Genomic DNA, 21025 nt, shown 5'->3' with positions numbered 1-21025 from the left:
GCTTTATCAGCAAGCCACATAACAGCTGTCGCTGCTTTATTAAATAACCATTATATAAGACTTTCAATATAAGGAATCGATTTTAATGCTTTATCACCAATCCATCGTAACGAATTTTAAAGATGCTCAATATAATTTTTCTTTTTTGATTTTTTATCTCCACCTTTATCTCCTTTATCAGGACCTCCACCACCTTTATCGGGACCACCACCACCTTTATTGGGATCACCTTTTTTTTTTTTTTTTTTATTCAAATTTTTTTTGTTCTTTAATCCTTACAAATTCGTAAAATATAATAGAATCTTTACAGAGTAAATAAAATTATAAAAAAAAAAAAATTACAAAGTTACGTTATACAAAAAAATATATAAACTAAAACTGTAAAGTATTAGAAATTACTTCAAAGAACGCGGAAAACTTGCAGAAGACCGACGGTCTTGTCATCAAGAAACCGCTATGCGTTCTAATATTTTTGGATGCTTTTTTTTAAAATAAGTTTATTATTTTTTTTTTTTTTAAATAAAAAAACAAAAACAAAAAAATGTTATCGGTTTTCGGCAGAATGAGAATAAAAATCCAAAATGCAAAAAAACAAAGAATGCAGACAAAAAGAAGTTTTTAATTTTTTGATTTTATTTCAATACACATTAATATAAGTAGGTACACGATTTGCTAAATAGGTAATATATAGTCGTTCGAGTGTTGATAAATAAGCCTATTATTTGCTTTTGTGTTTTTGTTATTGCTGTTGTTTTTGAGTTATTTAGAGTTTTTTGGGTTATTTAGAGTTTTTTGGGTTTTTTTGAGTTATTTAGAGTTATTTAGTTTTGGGTTATTTAGAGTTTTTTAAAATAAGATCTTTTAATCACCTCCAAACTTTATCCATAAAAACTTTATCCAAATCACCTCCAAACTTTATCCATAAAAGCATCTTTTATTTTAAAAAATATGCTACGAATATCTTGAAACACATTTTTAGAACTATTTTGTATATTTTGATAGTCTCCTTGAGTATTAAATAATGCTACTCTTGCATTTTTTAGTAATTCCTTTTGTGTTTCAATTTCTGATATTCTAGCTTCATTTTCCGATTTTAAATCTTGGTATTTCTTTTACGCGTTTTCAAAATTTTCATTTGCTTAAAGTAACTCATTTTGTAACTTGTTTAATTTTATTTCTAAATCTCTAGCTTCTTCACTCATAACACTAGCATTTTTTTCTTCTTCCAATTAATTATTATAAATTTCATATATTGGTTCCCATTTACTTCTTGCTTCATTATATAGTTTAATAGATTCGTTAAGCATATCTTGCCTTGTTTTATTTTTATTTTCAAGATGTGTTACAGTATTTTCAAGATTTTTTACAGTATCTAATGCTAAATTATTTTTTGCTTTATCTTTGAGTTTTAAAATTTTATTTTTTTGCTTTTCAACCTTAGCACCTGTTTCCTCACTAATAATTTGTAAATTGTTAGCAACATCAATAAAATCTTTTGGAGTAACATTTTTACCATCCACATTTTTAGAAACATTATTAAACAATTCTTTTAATCCTTCAAAAGCATTCATTGCTTTTGCTGAAATAGTTGGTTTTTTTCCTTCAAAAGTAATACATAATGCTTTAAAATCATTAACTGTAAACTTCGATGGCTATGCATATCGCGAATGTGCCTATCGCGAATGTGCCTATCGCGAATGTGCCTATCGTGAGCCTCTATCACCTGTTATAATAACTTTCCAAGTTGTATTATTAATTTCATATTCAAAATAAAATTCATTTTTTCCTTCTCTTCCAAACTTTGTTTTATATTTAAACCTTTTTTCAAAATTTGTATTAAATTTAGTGTTGATCGTAAATCAATGTTAAATACCATTGTCTCACTTTTTCAACAACTTCAGATCTATCACCTTCTTTAGCTGTTAAAAGTAAATAATCTGTTGATGTCATAATATTTTTTATAACATCAATTGATGTGTTTTGAAACTCTTTTAATGAATTTTCAATTTGCGATCGGCGCTACCTTTTAATTTTAGCTCTATCAAAAATATCTACTTCATCAATAGAGCCGTCAGTGTTAATAGGTAGCATATCACAATCACCCCATTCAGCCCAATCACCTTTTTCACACCAATCCACTTCACCTCTTTCAACTAATGGAATATATTCAGCCATCTTCTGAAGAACACTATATTAGATAGTAACTTCTCCTCTAAATATATTTAATAAAACGGTTTCAAGTTTAAATGGTAGCTATGGAACATTATTAAATCCTTATCGAGATTTGATAACCAGGCATGGTCCTAGAGGAGATATTATAACAGTTAATTTAACCCAACAACTACTGCATCTCCTTCAAGTACCACACTACTTGTTTGTTTTCCTACTTTATCATCTAACATGGTTGTTGCACCTGGAACTGTCCGTTTACTATACGACGTTTTTTCCACTTACTCCACTTGACTTTGTACTTTTAAATACAAAAAGACCATTCCACCGATTATAGAGTTATAGAGATCAACTAGAATGTGAAACTATTTTTTGTGACAGCCCGCAAGTTATTATCTCTACAGACGTTTCAGCAACGCCAAATTATTTACTCAACAACATCGCTTTGCGATATGAGACTGTCTATAACCTCCAGCTAGCTAATGAAGTATCATATGGCAGTGTAAGCTGCTTCGGGCTTGCCTTTAAGCGAATAATACGTCACCGTCGTGTTTAGCATGACGAAACTCAAAGCTCGTTGCTTTTCGATGTAAACATTTTATGTGAGAGTTTCAAGTACCTTCTCATATACTGCCCTCAATCAACTAATTTTGAAAGACAGCCTGAAAAGTCTAACGCTGTGATAAATATTACAAAAGTAGATATCCTAATAAATGGACAGCCTAACCGTCTCTATTCTAATGGTTACCATACCACTTTTTCGCAGAAATCTACCGATGTCTTGCTGGTTCTTCCCGTAACTCAAGTAATGAAACCAAAATGTTAAATATTGAAGATAGTTTTCAAGCTGTGACACCTAACGGATTTTATGCAGATACCCAACAATTTTTAGCTATTTATTTCAGATCTGCAAGCGAGCAACATCTATCAGGAAGCGGTCAAAATTAGAAAACACAGGGGATAGTATCCAAATAAATATTTCATGAACAGCTGGTACTGGTTCAGTAGACGTTGTCGTCTTTCTTGTCATGGATGGTGTCGCTCAGTTCGAGCAAGGGCGTTTCCGTAGTGTTGCATATTAAAAATTAACAAATACAATCAACACGCTGCTAACATAATAATCAATAGCTTCCCCTCCATGGAATGGCCGCTTAATAGTACTAAACCATGGAGGGGAAAAGTTTTCTGAGGGGGTGATTGCCAATGAGCGGTGTAAAGTAGTAACATCACAACTTGATAATTTTTTACAGGGTACCAAAAAATTTTCCGGAAAAGTGTAAAAAATTTTTCCGACTACCAAAAAGTTTTCCGAGAGCTGGGTACCAAAAAGTAAGAAGGGGGTGTAAAAAAGTTTTCCGATAGGGTTTCAGAGAGAGTGAAAAAATGGTGCTCTCTGAGGGTGGTCAAAAGTGGCGTCAAGCCCCCATAATACTACTACTAAAGTTGCATTTTAAACAATTTGTGTAAATGCGACACTTTTTAACGGAATCTTGGAGCTATGACCAATATAAAAAAAGCTATATATTTAAATAACCTCCGTTTTATAAGTATTTAACTTAGGTATTTTTTAAGTATTTTTATTATAATAGGGAACATAAAACTATATTATAATTATAAATTCTACTAACTACAAGTATAGCTATAGCTGTACTAATTTAATAAAGAAAAGCGCGTTACTTAGCATAAGTTTTTAATCTAAACTTTTAATTGAAGTACGTAAAACTTTGTAAATTTATAAATACCATTACCAAAAGCAATGTTTACTTAAGGCCTAAACATACTTAAAAGTCTTTGACAATTTAAAATATAGATAAAAAACTATTTTGCAGTTGACTGAAAGGTTTTTCTTTTTATCCAAATACATTACTGTATTTTAACATATATATATATATATATATATATATATATATATATATATATATATATATATATATATATATATATATATATATATATATATATATGTATATATATATATATATATATATATATATATATATATATATATATATATATATATATATATATATATATACATATGTATATATATATATAAAATAATAGTAATAATAATAATAACAAAATTTATATATATATATATATATATATATATATATATATATATATATATATATATAAATATTTATATATATATATATATATATATATATATATATAAATATTTATATATATATATATATGTATATATATATATATATATATATATATATATATATATATATATATATATATATATATATATATATATATATATATATATATATATATATATACACACACACATATATATATATATATATATAATATATATATATATATATATATATATATATATATATATATATATATATATATATATATATATATATATATATATATATATATATAATAGTCATAGTTTACTATAATTCTACATTTTAGAACTACAGTTGAAATATTAACAACAAAAATATTAAAAACAACTTGTATAAGGTTAGCAGTAATAAATTAGTTTTATGGAATTATGGGAGATTATGAGATTAAAGATGATGATCTGGTCAATATATCTGTTCGTGAAATGACAGTACAAGAAAAAAAACTGCTAATGGAAACAGGCAGTGAAAATGGTTGCAAATCAACTACTCATATCTGGAGAATTGAACAGGACTACCCTAATCAATGCCAGCTATTTTCGAATTTAAAAGTTGTAGCTATTGCACTTGGTAACGACCATGTGTTACTTTTAACTAATGATAAAAAAATTTATACCCAAGGTCTGAATACATATGGTCAGCTTGGTATTGGTGATATAGAAGATCACAGTGAGCGTCTTTGTTATTTAAAGTCATTAGAGGGATTAGATGTCAAAAGTATATGCTGTGGTGCTAATCATAACTTTGTTATTTGTAAAGATGGGTCTGTATATGCTTGGGGTGATTCCAGAAAAGGACAGTGTGGGTTAGGAATATTAGGAATTATTAATACTCCAACAAAACTTAGATTTTCAAAATCATTGAACACTGGTGACAGTACGTTAAGTGATAATATTCCTAAAATAAGGAAAGTTGGTTGTGGAGAGTTATATACAATTATGATTGATTTTCAGGGATGTGTTTGGTGCTGTGGATCAGGAGAGGTTGTGGGCCATACAAGTAATAACCAAGAATGTGTTGCAAATCCTATAATTGTTAAGAAAATACAATATAAAAAAGCATTCAATTTAGCTAGTGGAGAGAATCATTGTATCATTGTTACACATGATGATTTTGAAGAGAGTCATTTTAATTTAGGAGGTCCTAACTATCGAACTGTCTCTGTTTCCAATAGTTATTATTCTGGCTCTAATCATGACTTGTCAACTGCATCTAAAATTCCATTTTTGCACAGTATGTTTTATAGCAGCAAAAATGATGAAGACGATCACAACCTTATTAGAAGATCAATGAGAAGGTCACATTCTGATCCTCAAGTTGATGTTCATTCTAACAGATTACGCTCAACAGATCCAGGTGAGTTTTTAATATTTAATAGTTTTGAATATATAGCTTATCTGTTTGAAAATATTCATTTTTCAAAATATAAAATGTAAGTACATTTTGCCTTGAAATAAAGCTGCTTCAGTAAATATTAATTATATATATATATATATATATATATATATATATATATATATATATATATATATATATATATATATATATATATATATATTTATATATATAACTCCTAACTGATTGTCAGAAAATTTTTCCGTATTTAGTTGACACAAAAAAAAAAAAATTAAATGCAAGATCAGAATTTTTATTTTTATTTTTGACTGCCTGCCCCAACCAAACCCTCAGTTTGGCTATAAGTCAGGCTATAAGATAGTTGATCTAGCAACACTTCGTGCCTAATTTACAGTAAAAAAAATAAAAACATTTTATTAAAACTTTTAAATATTGTTTATATTATTAAAAACATTTAATGTTTTAAAATATTCAGAATGTTTTTAAAAACATTCTGGTCAATTAAATTTGCGTTTTTGTGGTTTTTTTAAAAAACAATTAATTTGTAATTAAATTAGTGGTTTTAACTTTCTGACAACACGGAAATGTTGGATGAAAGTTATTAATGCAAAGTTATGCAAATTTTTGTGCTTCGCGTATTTGCACGTTAAGCAAATTACATTTTAGCAAAAACGATATTTAATTTTGATTTAAAAAGCAAAGGAAATAAGATTACCTCCTCGATATTCTAATTACAGCTATTTATTACAGATTTATTCATGCCAGAAAAAAGTAAGAAAAAGTTGACATGTTTTTTGGTAGAGAAATCCAGGTCGGCCTTTAACAAAAGACAAAAAAAAAACTATACAGCTATGAATTTTATTGCTAGACGTTTTATTCAGTATATCTTGTTTTTTTTTGAATTATTTTGAATTTTAAAACTTGCTCGAGTGTGACAAAAATGGGTTTCAAAAAGGGTAAAAAATGTCAAAAATAAGATAATTGAGGCACTTGAGGAACCCCTGACAAGTTATATATATATATATATATATATATATATATATATATATATATATATATATATATATATATATATATATATATATTTATATATATAGATCTATAGTTTGTTGTCTTTGGGAAGAGCAAAAGGAAAAAACTGATTCTTACGCCAACACATAGGTCACTTTTAATTACTTTTGACTTTCGTCCAACATTTGCGTGTTGGACGAAAGTAAAAACCATTAATTTAATTACAAAGAAATCGTTTTTAAAAAAACCACAAAAATGCAAATTTAATTGACCAGAATGTTTTAAAAACATTCTGAATGTTTTTAACAATATAAACAATGTTTTTATTTTTATTATTTTTAATAAAATGTTTTTATTTTTAATTTTTTTAATAAAATGTTTTTATTTTTATTTTTTTTTACTGTAAATCATGCGCGGAGTGTTGCTACATCGACTATCTTATAGCCTGACTCGCAAGGGAGTGCTGCTGCATCGACTGACAAATAGCCTGACTCGCAAGGGAAAGCTGCTACATCAACTGACAAATAGCCTGACCCGCAAGGAAGTGCTGCTACATCTACTATCTTTTAGCCTAACCCGCAAGGGAGTGCTGTTACATCGACTGAGGGTTTGGTTGGGGCAGGCAGTCTATCAATTAATAAAAAAAAATAATTCCGGTCTTTAATTTTTTTTTTAAAAGAAAAAACTTTCGGACAATATCTTAGAGTTCTATATATATATATATATATATATATATATATATATATATATATATATATATATATATATATAATATATATATATATATATATATATATATATATATATACACAGTAGTCTCTCGCACCCAATTAGTTGCGCATCCCAGTTAATTGCGCGTTTAGGCCCAAAATATTTGTGTTTCAATTATTTACTGAGTTTTTTGTTGAAAGTGTAATTATGTCAGAAAACGTAACTATTATTTTTTTGTGTTAAGTTGAAAACTAGTTTTTATCATAAATATTTTGAGTTAATGATTTTATCAGAATGTAAATAGATAAATAATTTGAATTCGAATCGAAGTAAATGATAAGTCTTTAAACAGATAATAATAAGTTTTAACGATTTATCAGTCAAGTCTCATTGAGAAATCTTTATTAAAACAACTTCATTTTAAATTTAGCTGTCTATTTACAAAATCTTGTAAAAGTTGTTTTCTTCCCTCCAAATTGCACAAGTTGGAAGCAACCATGTGATATAGGGATTATTGTGGCTCTTAAGAAGCAATATTAATATCTATATCTCTCAGACATATTGTCATATTACAGCCTCGATGTAAATACAAAGGAATGTCTGAAAGAAAGTAGTCTTTTGTGCAAAAGAGGTGCAGCAGGAGTTGAATATGGGAAGCCCGCGCATCTTCTTGACGCTGCTAAGTATGTTGATTTGGCTTGGAAATCAATTCAGACTTCATCTCTCAAAAATTGCCTCACCAAGGCAGAATTGTTTCAGATTTCCAGTCCCATTAACACTGAACTATGCTCTGAGGAGGCTGACTTTGCATCTTTTAATATGCTCTTGCTGCTGAACAAAATTGAAGGAATAGGGAATATGATTAGTTCGGAAGATACCAGCAATTTTGAATCAATTGACTGTGAAGATTCTCCAATGTATGTTGAAGCAATCAAGGAAGATGTTGAAGATTGTTTGTCTCTCAAAGAAAATAATGATAATGCAGTTGCTATGGATAACAATTCTGATGAAGAAGAAGCTAATAATGATGAGATAAACGATGGTACAGACTTCTTAGGTATTGAATTTATACATTTATCTCTGATTGATATTGGCAAGCAATAAAAAATGTCAAAAAAGCTAAAGCAATTTTAAAAGACGACAACGATTAATTAATGAATAGCTACAAACAACTATCATCAAACATACGGTCAGTAATTATGAAAATTAAATGAGGAAAGCTGCAGAATGCATATCAGCCTACAATCGATGACTTTTTCCGTCATTCATAATGTATTTCTTAATAAAGATTTGTTTATATAGTCAATAATTAAGTTTGCTAAATATTTTCTTATCTTTTTCTTATTTGCGCACTCCTAGTTAATTGCGCACCACAGTGCCTGTTTAAATTTGCGCAATTAAGCAAGAGACTACTGTATATATATATATATATATATATATATATATATATATATATATATATATATATATATATATATATATATATATATATATATATATGTAGATATACAAGGCTCGAAATAAGCTCCAAACATTTCCGCACTTGTCTAGTAAAACACGATATCTATCGGTCATTTTGTCTGACCTATATTTTATGTGCATTTATTTTCTAATCATTTTCGTTGTTCTAAAATTATTAATAAATTCGGTATTATATATAAATTTTATTTCTTGAACTTTTTATTTTTTATACAAAACAAAAGTTGAAGTTGAACACACAGCTATGTTAATAAAATATATCATTTTTTTGAGTTGATTCATTTTTTAAAAGACGCCAAATTACATTTTTTTTGAATTAAGTAGCCCGGTTTTTATATTAAAACATTGCAATTAGTTATTAATTTAAATTTATAGTTAAGTATTTATTTTATTTTTTGTCTGATGATTTTTACAAATTCCAAACAAATATTTTAGCTTTTAAAACCCATTTCAAATTTATTTTATAAAAACTTTAATAATAGTAATTGTTTTTTTAATGCTTATAGAAACCAGTACTTTTTACTGCATTATTAAATTTGAGATGTTATGTAACATTTGTTTTTGTGCTAAAAATTTTCGATATTAAAAGTGTTTATAAAATTAGTCCTAGAAAAAGTTTGAAAAGTTTTATAATAAATTCATATTTATATAAATGTAATTATGTATAATATTCTTTGATAATTTAAATAAAATGGGTTTATTGTAAACATTATAATTAATTTGTTACTTTATGTAATAAAGTAATAAGTAAACCTAATAATTTATGTATTTTAATATATTACATAGTAATTTATATATTTAATAATTTTGTATTTTTATTATACATTTTTATTATATATTTAATAATTGCATAATTTATGTATTAAATATATTTACATAATAATTTATGTATTTAAGCATTTTGCATAGTATAGTAATTTTATAAAAATCTAATATATGTTAATTCACTTTTAAAAAATCTAATATATGTTAATTCACTTTAGGGGTCATCCATAAATAATGTCTGTGTTTTTTCTCAATTTTTTGACTCCCCCTCCCCCTTTGTCAAACTGTCAATTTTTGGCCAACTCCCTGTTATATATGATGTCAGTTTTTGTGTACTCCCCCCCTAAAAAACAATAAAAATGCTTAAAAACCATCGATTTTTTTTCTGACTAAATTATACATTTATATAATAGTAGATCTTATCAAATTATATAATATAATAGTCGCTATCTCATTAAATAATCAACTAAGCAAATAGTATTATATATCTTTAATATAATGTTCCCATAAGTTGTTGAAGTGATCATCGATTGAAACAATATTCTTGAGGTACAATCAAATTTGTTGCGACAACTTCATTTTCATCTAACCATTCAGCAGTTTCTGAACTCTTCTGCAAGGCGATGACTGCCTTGCAGAAGAGTTCAGAAAAATTCTGTCTGACGCTTGGCAGCGATACGAACAGGTTGGACCCTTTTGATTTGAAGGAGTGTTATAGCAGAAAAATGGATAGAAGTGTGCTTTTTCAACATAGCTTGAGAGGCAAAGTAGATACTGCACTTTTTACAGATTCTATCAGCTAGGCTAGACTGAATTGATAGACAAAACACATCATACGGCAAAATTGGAAATCCTTTCGCAGAACGAGGAAGAATACTTTCAATGTTTGATGTGATGAGTATAAAGACAGATGATGATGGAAACAATTCTTTTGCTCCTTCTGAGACATCTACTGCTTTATGCCTGTCTCTCGTTTGGTTGACAGGGGCAGGTGGCAGAAGAAATCTTGCTCTTATTAGAGTAAAATAAGAGCTTCTAAAATTTGAGTAAAATATTGACTTGTACAAAGATGATCGGCAATTCATCGTTGATCTTGTAATAAAAGGCTCCTTGACTCTAGCTCTGATTTGCCTGGATCAATATACTCCGCAATGGTTGGATAACCGTCAATTTGTAGATCAGACCAAATATCAGCCAAAGCCTGTCCAGCAAAACCAAAGTTCTGTTTTTCTAAATTTTCATCTAATGTCCTGCCTGATTTAAAAAGATATGTTGGTTATTATAGGTTAAAAATTATATTAATATTTTTACAAATTAACTTTTGTCAATGTAATTACCTTGAAAATCAAGATGAGTTTCGTAATGTTCGTGTGGAAGAATCACCCCAGATAATTCTTTATTTAGAGGTGCCATTTGTCGCTCAGCTCTGTTGAATGCACTGCGGCCTGGAGTGTTCGTTATGATGAAAAGAGTGTCAAGGTTATTCTTCAAGAAATGGTGAATCCCGATTTCAATTACTTTCTGGTATCTGGGATTTTTGTTGGGTCCTCCATCGACGCTAAATACAACAATAGGCTTAACCATATTAGTTTGAGGATCTCTGGTAATAGAGTTGAATTCTTTGATATCCAAGAGCCGCTGAAAGTCTAATCCATGAGCGAAAGCGGTTGAGGATGCATGTTTTCCTGATCGAACAGCAATGTAGGTAGGTCCAGAATAAGTAACAGCATCTGTTTTTCTGAGACCATCTTTTTTGATCGTAATTCCAGCGTACACAGATGGTATAAGCTCGTGTTTAGCAGCCACGACCTAGTCGTGGTCCGAGAGAGTTACCCGGTACTCCAAATGCATCAACAACGGCGTCTGTTTTTTGGCTGCTATGATTCCAATTGGCACTATAGCCTTGTTGTCTTGGCTAATGAAACACGCTTCATCTGGCCCTAAAACAGAACAAACTTCTTCCACATATTTAATAGTTGAACTGCAAAAGAGTCCGTCAGCATGTTTTAAATAAGATTCATTCTGAGGACTGATCAATCTATAAGGGACTGTTTTGAGGTGCCTTTTGCCTTCTAATGTTCTGTAACTTCTTGGAAGTAGACGAGTATAGAGGGCGCTCTTTCTGATTGCAAATCCAATTTTGCTCATCTTGGATGTCAATTTGCCGAGAGTTTTAATGCTCTAAATAATAAAGAAATATATTTGGATATAATTAACTTTTTTACAGAAAACGGTTAAAAATTTATTTCGTAAAGTATATTCAAATCAAATCTTGAAATTAGTTGTTAACATTTCAAAGATATTTACAATAGTGCAAGTACTAATTAAGAGTAAAATTCTAACAAATACAATATTAACAAACATAGCTAAGCTACCATTAGCCGAAGAATCTCTGACCGACGTCTTTCATCAGCGGACGAACCATGGAGAGCAATATCCATAATCGCTTTCAAAAGAAGAGGTTTATCTACTTCTAATGACGGTCGACCAGGTTTCTTTCTGATTTTTAGTTTTTCTTTGACTTCTGGATGCTCCAAGCAGATTTCCTCCATTCTAGCTTTTTTCAGTTCTCTAGTTTTCTTCTGTTGAGCTTGATCATACTTTTTTTGGCCAGTTCTTTACATAGATGAGCTAGTTTCTTCTTTTTCTTTTTCAAATCATCCTCTTCAGCTTCAGCAATGAATCCACTTCTCTTTCTAGTCTTCAGCCCAGCAACTTCACAATTTAAAGCTGCAATCTCAGAATTTAGTCGATCTTGAGCCAATGTTCTTGCATTTTTTTGATTTTTCGTGGTCAACAAACGCGAAGTTAATGCATTTTGTTGATCATTAATAACAGATCGCTCATTGATGGGCTCAACAAACTGTGAGGAATTCTTTTCAAATTCAAGTGGAGTATACGTGGGGGCAGACTGTTTTGGAGTATTGGCCCAAAATGATAATTGCTTGCTCTTGAACTTCATTGCCTTCTCATTAAATTAATTGATTAAATAAATTACTCTTGATTCAAGATCCTTATGCACCAGTTTCTCTTCTTTTAATAAATTCCATATACTATGGACTTCTTTTTGGATATTAGCCTTTTTTTTATCGGGATGAGCATTTCCATACGAGACTATTAATAAGTTAAGTAATGCGGTTTTATCCATATTTTGATATTGATTTAATTTCAAAAAATGACAAATTTCTGGGAAACTTATTGTATTAATTTATAATATTATATCCTGTTCAAATTTTAGATTTTTGAGCTTAGATTTTTTTTTCTTCAAGATTTTCTTTTTGTTAGATAATTTATCTTACAAATTTTGAAGCGCCTAAAGTTGTCAAAAAAATTTTTTGTGTGGTCAGAAATGGGGTTTCATTGCACTTCCGTAATTTTTATTAGACATGTCCGTCTTTGAGTAAAACTTAATTATTTATTGGACAGATTGTCCGGACCAAGAATGTTTATTAAACAAAAAATAAGAATAAATTTCTAAATGCAGGCACACAAATAAGTTTCTCCTAAAAAATTTTAAAAATAAGTGAGTTCAAATAATAGTTACATTGAATCCCCCTTTTAAAAAATATTTTTTCAAAAAAGCATAAGTAACCATTTTAAAAGAATTCTTTTTATAATATTGTCAACAAATTCCACAAATGTGTGAAAATTTACAGTAGTTAAGACATTTGCAATTTCCTGTAATTTGTTTTTCGTATAAATTGAAGTTTTATTAATTTGGTCATTTATTGATGAAACACTCTGTTAAATAAAAAAAGGCATGCAATTGCACATCACACTTATCTACTGAGAAGGCCTGATATATACATGTATATATATATATATATATATATATATATATATATATATATATATATATATATATATATATATATATATATATATATATATATATATATATATATATATATATATATATATATATATATATATATATATATATATATATATATATATATATTTAAACAACTTTAAAAAGTATTCTACACAATAGAGTGCTCAATGTTCTTAAAAGAACAGAGCAATTATATTAGTAGTAGAAAATCACTTAACAAAAATTTTTTCCATTTAACACTGTGTTTTATCAACAAAGATTCATCAGAAATGGATGATCAAATTAATAAAACTTCAATTTATACCAAAATTAAATTACAGGAAGTTGCAAATGTCTTAACTACTGTAAATTTTCACACATTTGTGGAATTTGCTGACACTATTATAAAAAGAATTCTTTAGAAATGATTACTTATGCTATTTTTTTAAAAAGGGTAGTTAATGTAAATATTATTTGAACTCATTTATTTTTATAGTTTTTTAGGAGAAACTTATTTTCGTGCCTACATTTAGAAATTAATTCCGATCTTTTGTTTAATAAGCATTCTTGATTTGCATGTGTAATTATTTCAAATTTTTCTTGTAGGCATAGTATGCATTTTTTGGAAATATTGTTATATGCAGGCGCTGTTTTAAGGATAGACCAATTCAGTATAAAATCATCAATATTTTTTTCTTTTAATTCCCATATATATTTTGACAGCATGGTGTCTTTTGAATACTTTTTATTCTTGAAAGATTGCTTATGATTGGCAAAACGTTTTTTCCATTCACCCTCTGTTATGCCAATATATTGTTTATCAGGTACATTCTTAGAGGAAACAACACATTTATATACCACATTTTTTGATAAACAACTTCCACTCATTGGACAATTGATTTTTTGCTTACAATTACAATTTTCTGTAGTTTTTTCATTTAGGATTTCTTTTTTGTTTAACAAAGCCTTATTGTGACCTTTTATAATTCTTTCCATATTTTTTGTGCAACTGTAGCTAACTTTAATTGTATTTTGATTAAAAATTTTATGTAGTTTATTAGATCGCGGGAAATGCTTATCAACCAATTTTAAAAACACTTTTCCTATGTTAGTAGAAACATTTTTGCTATATGGGAGGTTGAACCAAATTACATTTCTAGTTCTATTTCGTTTTTTTATATTCTTTTTTTCGGGGTCAAATTTTAGTTCAAAATTTTCAAAACCACTTTTTTTTAGGGCATCTTCAAATATTCGTTTAGAGGAATTGAATACATTTTCATTTGAGGAGTTTTGGTTTAGTCTGTTATTAATTGAAATCGGGATTTGTTTTAGAACTTGGGGTGGATGGTTAGAGTTAATGTTAATATATAATAGTTCATCGTTTGGTTTTTTGAAAGGCTTATATGAATTTTTAGAGAGGTTAAATGTGACATCAAGAAAATTCACAATTTTTAAATTTATGTTTATTTTGATTTGAAAGCCAATATTTTTAAAAATTTAATATAATAAATAATAGAATAATTTATAATAGAAAAGATATTATAAAAATTTTTAAAAATATTGGCTTTCAAATCAAAATAAACATAAATTTAAAAATTGTGAATTTTCTTGATGTCACATTTAACCTCTCTAAAAATTCATATAAGCCTTTCAAAAAACCAAACGATGAACTATTATATATTAACATTAACTCTAACCATCCACCCCAAGTTCTAAAACAAATCCCGATTTCAATTAATAACAGACTAAACCAAAACTCCTCAAATGAAAATGTATTCAATTCCTCTAAACGAATATTTGAAGATGCCCTAAAAAAAAGTGGTTTTGAAAATTTTGAACTAAAATTTGACCCCGAAAAAAAGAATATAAAAAAACGAAATAGAACTAGAAATGTAATTTGGTTCAACCTCCCATATAGCAAAAATGTTTCTACTAACATAGGAAAAGTGTTTTTAAAATTGGTTGATAAGCATTTCCCGCGATCTAATAAACTACATAAAATTTTTAATCGAAATACAATTAAAGTTAGCTACAGTTGCACAAAAAATATGGAAAGAATTATAAAAGGTCACAATAAGGCTTTGTTAAACAAAAAAGAAATCCTAAATGAAAAAACTACAGAAAATTGTAATTGTAAGCAAAAAATCAATTGTCCAATGAGTGGAAGTTGTTTATCAAAAAATGTGGTATATAAATGTGTTGTTTCCTCTAAGAATGTACCTGATAAACAATATATTGGCATAACAGAGGGTGAATGGAAAAAACGTTTTGCCAATCATAAGCAATCTTTCAAGAATAAAAAGTATTCAAAAGACACCATGCTGTCAAAATATATATGGGAATTAAAAGAAAAAAATATTGATGATTTTATACTGAATTGGTCTATCCTTAAAACAGCGCCTGCATATAACAATATTTCCAAAAAATGCATACTATGCCTACAAGAAAAATTTGAAATAATTACACATGCAAATCAAGAATGCTTATTAAACAAAAGATCGGAATTAATTTCTAAATGTAGGCACGAAAATAAGTTTCTCCTAAAAAACTATAAAAATAAATGAGTTCAAATAATATTTACATTAACTACCCTTTTTAAAAAAATAGCATAAGTAATCATTTCTAAAGAATTCTTTTTATAATAGTGTCAGCAAATTCCACAAATGTGTGAAAATTTACAGTAGTTAAGACATTTGCAACTTCCTGTAATTTAATTTTGGTATAAATTGAAGTTTTATTAATTTGATCATCCATTTCTGATGAATCTTTGTTGATAAAACACAGTGTTAAATGGAAAAAATTTTTGTTAAGTGATTTTCTACTACTAATATATATATATATATATATATATATATATATATTATATATATATATATATATATATATATATATATATATATATATATATATATATATATATATATATATATATATATATATATATATATATATATATATATATATAATGTCAGAGAGATATGTATCTAAGTAAATTATTTTATTATGAAAAATCAAGTGTTCTCAGTTTTTTTTCAGAGAAAAAAGTTTTTTATAAATACTTTTTTGCTTACTCTGAAACCACATTTAATCACAATTTTGAATGGCTTAAGAAATAAAAAAAATAAAAAATTAACTTTCTTTTCTAAGTAATTATTAAAAAAATGTTTTTAAAGAATAGTTTTAGGTTTATTATTATTTAATGAGTCACCATCAACATATTTTTTAAATGAAGTTAAAGTTATTGAATGTTTGAAAAAGAGTTTAGCAAATGGTTGCAATCATAAGCAACTTGATTAAAAAGTATGACGTGAGAAAAATTAGCATAGATCAGCATAAAATGGCATCCAGAAATTATTAAAAAATTATTTAGGTGTGAATAAATTGATTTTTATTCACATAGCGCTAAAGCATCGAGATTTTTGAAAAAGAATTTGGAATTCAAGTGAGCCCAATTACTATTCAAAATAAAGAGTGGATTAAAGGCAAAAGGTCTTCAAAAAAAACTATTCCTGTCATAAACCCATTCAGACACTAGACTGTGTTTGTTATTCAGACACTAGACTGTGTTTGTTAAGAAATAAGTGTAATGTTTGATGATTTGATAGTATTGGAAGAAAGTTTTGTGGACTTGGTAAATCAAAATAAAATTTTGTGAATTTTTTGATGGTGCTCAAAAAGTATGAAAAAAAAGGTATAACATTCTCACTCAATTGCATTTAAGGAAAAAAAAAAATTAGTTGAGGCAATCTTATCGTGTGGAATAATTTATATTTGGAAAGGAAAGTTGGAGTTTATTGATGAAATTATGGGTTTTAAGGTTTATGTTAATATTCTTAATAAAAATCTCCTAACTTCGCATTTTACATATGAAATGGTGATTTTAACTAAGCATTAAGCCATTTACATTAGGCAAAAACTTTTTTTAATTGGAACTTTTAAATACTTTTGAAATAGTTTATGCAACAACAACAAGCAGAAATAGTTTATGCAACAACAAAAAGCAGTAATTAATTGTTAATTAGTAAGTAATTGTTGTAAAAAAACATTTTCACCGCAATTGTGAAATAATTTATTTTTTTCATAAAAAAACAGTAGTAGTTAATAGTTGTAGTTAATAAACAAATTTTTATCTACTTTTCGTTTTTTGATTTAAATTAATTTATTATATTTAAATCTAATTTATTATTAAACATTATTACAATAAAATTTATTTTTATTAAAATTTGTAAATTTTTTTTATTCCATTATGAATAATATATACTAATAAGTACTATATACTAAAGTGCTTAACACATTTATAACTGTATATAAATGCATTGCCGAATAAACTATAATTAAGCTGTAGGCAAAATAGTTTATTTTTTGTAAATTTTTTGTCCGTTAAAAAATTCACCCATAAACTATTGCCCCCTTATTAAAAAAATAATTAATTATGAGAAAGCAATAATGTTGTGTTAAGAATGCTTAAAGAATTAAATAGTATACATTTCAATAAAATATTTGAATAGTTTTTTAAGAAGAAACTTTTTTTTTTCAAATAATGTATTTAAATTTTATGAATGTTTTTTATAACAATATTGTTTAATTTAAAAATATTTTATGAATATTTTATGAAGATAAAAACTTTAAAGGATTTTTAACATGGTTTCAAATTAAATACAATAAAATATGGTACTTTAAAATACGCAACTGATATAATTTAACTTTTAGCAATGTAAATATGTATATTGAGTAAAATAACATTTACTTTTATTACGCTTTTCCGTTATGCAACAATATATATATATATATATATAATATATATATATATATATATATATATATATATATATACATACATATTGTTATATGTATATATATATACATATTGTTATATGTATATATATACATTTATATATACATATATATATATATATATAATATATATATATATATATATATATATATAATATATATATACATATACAATAATATATATATACATATACATATATAATATATATATACATATACATATATATAATATATATATACATATATATATATATAAATATATATACATATATATATATATATATATAAATATATATATATATATGTATATATATATATGTATACATATATATATGTATTTATATATATATGCATATATATATATATATATCTGTATATATACATATGCATATATATATATACATATATATATGTATATATGCATATATATATATATATATATATATATATATAAATATGTATATATATATTTATATATATATGTATATATGTATATGTATATACACTCCTAGTCGGCGCTTACAGGGACATGTTTTTTTTGTTCCCATTTTGTTGTTTTTTTTTACTTTTTTTATACTATTCTTATCATATTTAGATATTTTTTTTAATTTTAATTTTATTTCTATCTTAATTTATACATATTTAAATTTATTATTTTATTTTAAAAATATATTTTTTATATTGATTATTGTTATTTTTATTTAATTATCATATATTATATTTCATTTATATTTTCATCTTTTAGCAAAAACATTTAACTACAGTAATATAACCATATTTAAACCTTGGCGTAACCCTAACCCTAAGGCTGACCTTGATGCTTACCCAAACCAAACCCTCAGTCGGTTTAGCAGCACTCCCTTGGGAGTCATGCTATTTGATAGTCGATGTATGTACTTTTTGCTCTCTATAAAAGTTGCTTACGGGGACATTTTAAAAAAAAAAAAAATGATGCTTACGGGGACAAAAAATTAACGGCTACACTAAAATGTCTCTAATAATGCTGATGTTTTTTAAACTTAGAACTTGTATTATAAATATTATTGTTATTTGCTATATAAATTTTTGATAAATAATTCATATTCTCATTTATTTATGAAGATAGTTTTGTGTCAGAGCTTGATTTAAGAGTATTATCAAGGCATAACACACTAAAAGAAACTAATAGAAACTTAGCCCTTCATGGTCTACCAACATTCCAGGAAAACATTATTCAGCAATCAGAAAATGACCACACATTAAGCTCAAATGTTCAAGAATCATCATCGTGCTTTTTTTCTGCTTTGGACGTGAACTCTTCATCAGCTACTCCTATAATGAATGCTTCAACAAGTTCAATTAATTCCTACATTAGTTCAGAAAAAAGTGATGATGTTGCAAGTTCTACAATATTTTCTGGGCGAAAATCATTATTTGAAGATGATGATAAATCTTTTATAAAAAAAGGCAGCATTGGACTGTCACAACGTTCTATGACCAATATAAGGTCTGGAATCGCTTTATTTCATTTAATTGATAACGAAGAAGACAATGTTAAGGGGAGTACCAACACTGAAGTATGGAGTTGGGGAAAAAATACTTATGGTCAACTTGGACTTGGCGATCTAAGTAACAGGTTAGGTTTATGTTTTTACAAAATTTTAGGATATATAAAATACTAGGAATTTTTAAATTATTTTGATTATTATAAAATAAATATGTATGTATATATATATGCATATATATATATATATATATATATATATATATATACATATATATATATATATATAAATATATATATATATATATATATTAGGGCTGTTCATGTGAACACAGGAAAAAAAAATTTTTCTCGGATTTGAATGCATAGTTGTTTATTTTGTGCCATTTGACATAGTAATTGACTGTGGAAAAAATCTTTCCAATCAGATAATGTTTAGGGGGTGCTCAATGACCATAAAGTTTTACGAAAAACGTCAAAAACGTGTAAAAAGTTCCAAAGTTCCAAAAATTTCTAGAACCTGGTTAGTTAGATTTTTTCCACTAAAATATTGTCTGATTGCGTGCTATATAGATTAATTAAAGTGCAGCAGATTAACTGTCATCAGGGCACCAGACTAAAAAATGTCTGCTAGTGTTTAAAACAACTGTGTTTATATCATTTTGTTAAAATTTGTATTCATAATTTTAATACTATTATTTAACTCAATTTAGAATTTGTTCAAACAGAATAAAAAGGTTTACAAGTATAAATATTATTTTTATTTGGAATTTCAGTTTGACAACAAATGTATTAATATTTTGATAGTACCTAACCTTAGTAACCTATTACAGAAAACTAGCATGGTAGTCTGGTAGTGTATTGTTTGTTATTAAGTGCAGATAATAATAATTTCTAATTTGAAAATATTTATTTAATTTCTTTAGTAATAATTATTATAATATATTGCTGCAGCTGCATAAACCAACAACTGAATGATAAGTTTGTATAATATGGTATTGAGTTTTGATTTTCTCATAATATTTCAGTTATCATTGAAATGGCAGCATCATCTCGTGTTGCTATCTCTACACGACTTCAAACCAAAATTTTTTTAATTGGACAACCAGAGCCAAATCTTCCAGATAAAGTTCTTCCCTTAACATCTGATGTTTTAAAAACATTTTTTTATCATCTTAATTCAACCAAAAAGTCAGTGCCTGAAAGTCTTAAAACAACTGTTGATGAACTGATTATTATTTGGAATAAAGCCCGTATTCCGACAGCATTTCATCCGAATGTAGTCTTAAA

At 26.7% G+C, this 21025-nt stretch overlaps 1 protein-coding gene across 1 annotated transcript in view; it reads left to right on the top strand.

The window, feature by feature from the left end:
* The first annotated feature begins 4608 nt into the window (after positions 1 to 4608).
* Positions 4609 to 21025, top strand: part of LOC100205079 (alsin) — a 97372-nt gene continuing 80955 nt past the window's right edge. Inside the window, exons 1-2 of the mRNA XM_065799037.1 lie at positions 4609 to 5678; positions 19354 to 19867. Coding sequence (XP_065655109.1) covers positions 4694 to 5678; positions 19354 to 19867 — 1499 coding nt within the window. The 5' untranslated portion in view covers positions 4609 to 4693. The remainder of the gene's footprint in view (positions 5679 to 19353; positions 19868 to 21025) is intronic.

This window comes from Hydra vulgaris, chromosome 06 (genome assembly GCF_038396675.1).
Source record: "Hydra vulgaris chromosome 06, alternate assembly HydraT2T_AEP".
Taxonomy (NCBI): Eukaryota; Metazoa; Cnidaria; class Hydrozoa; order Anthoathecata; family Hydridae; genus Hydra; species Hydra vulgaris.
Note: the sequence above shows the minus strand (reverse complement) of the source record. Positions and strands in the feature narration are given on the sequence as shown.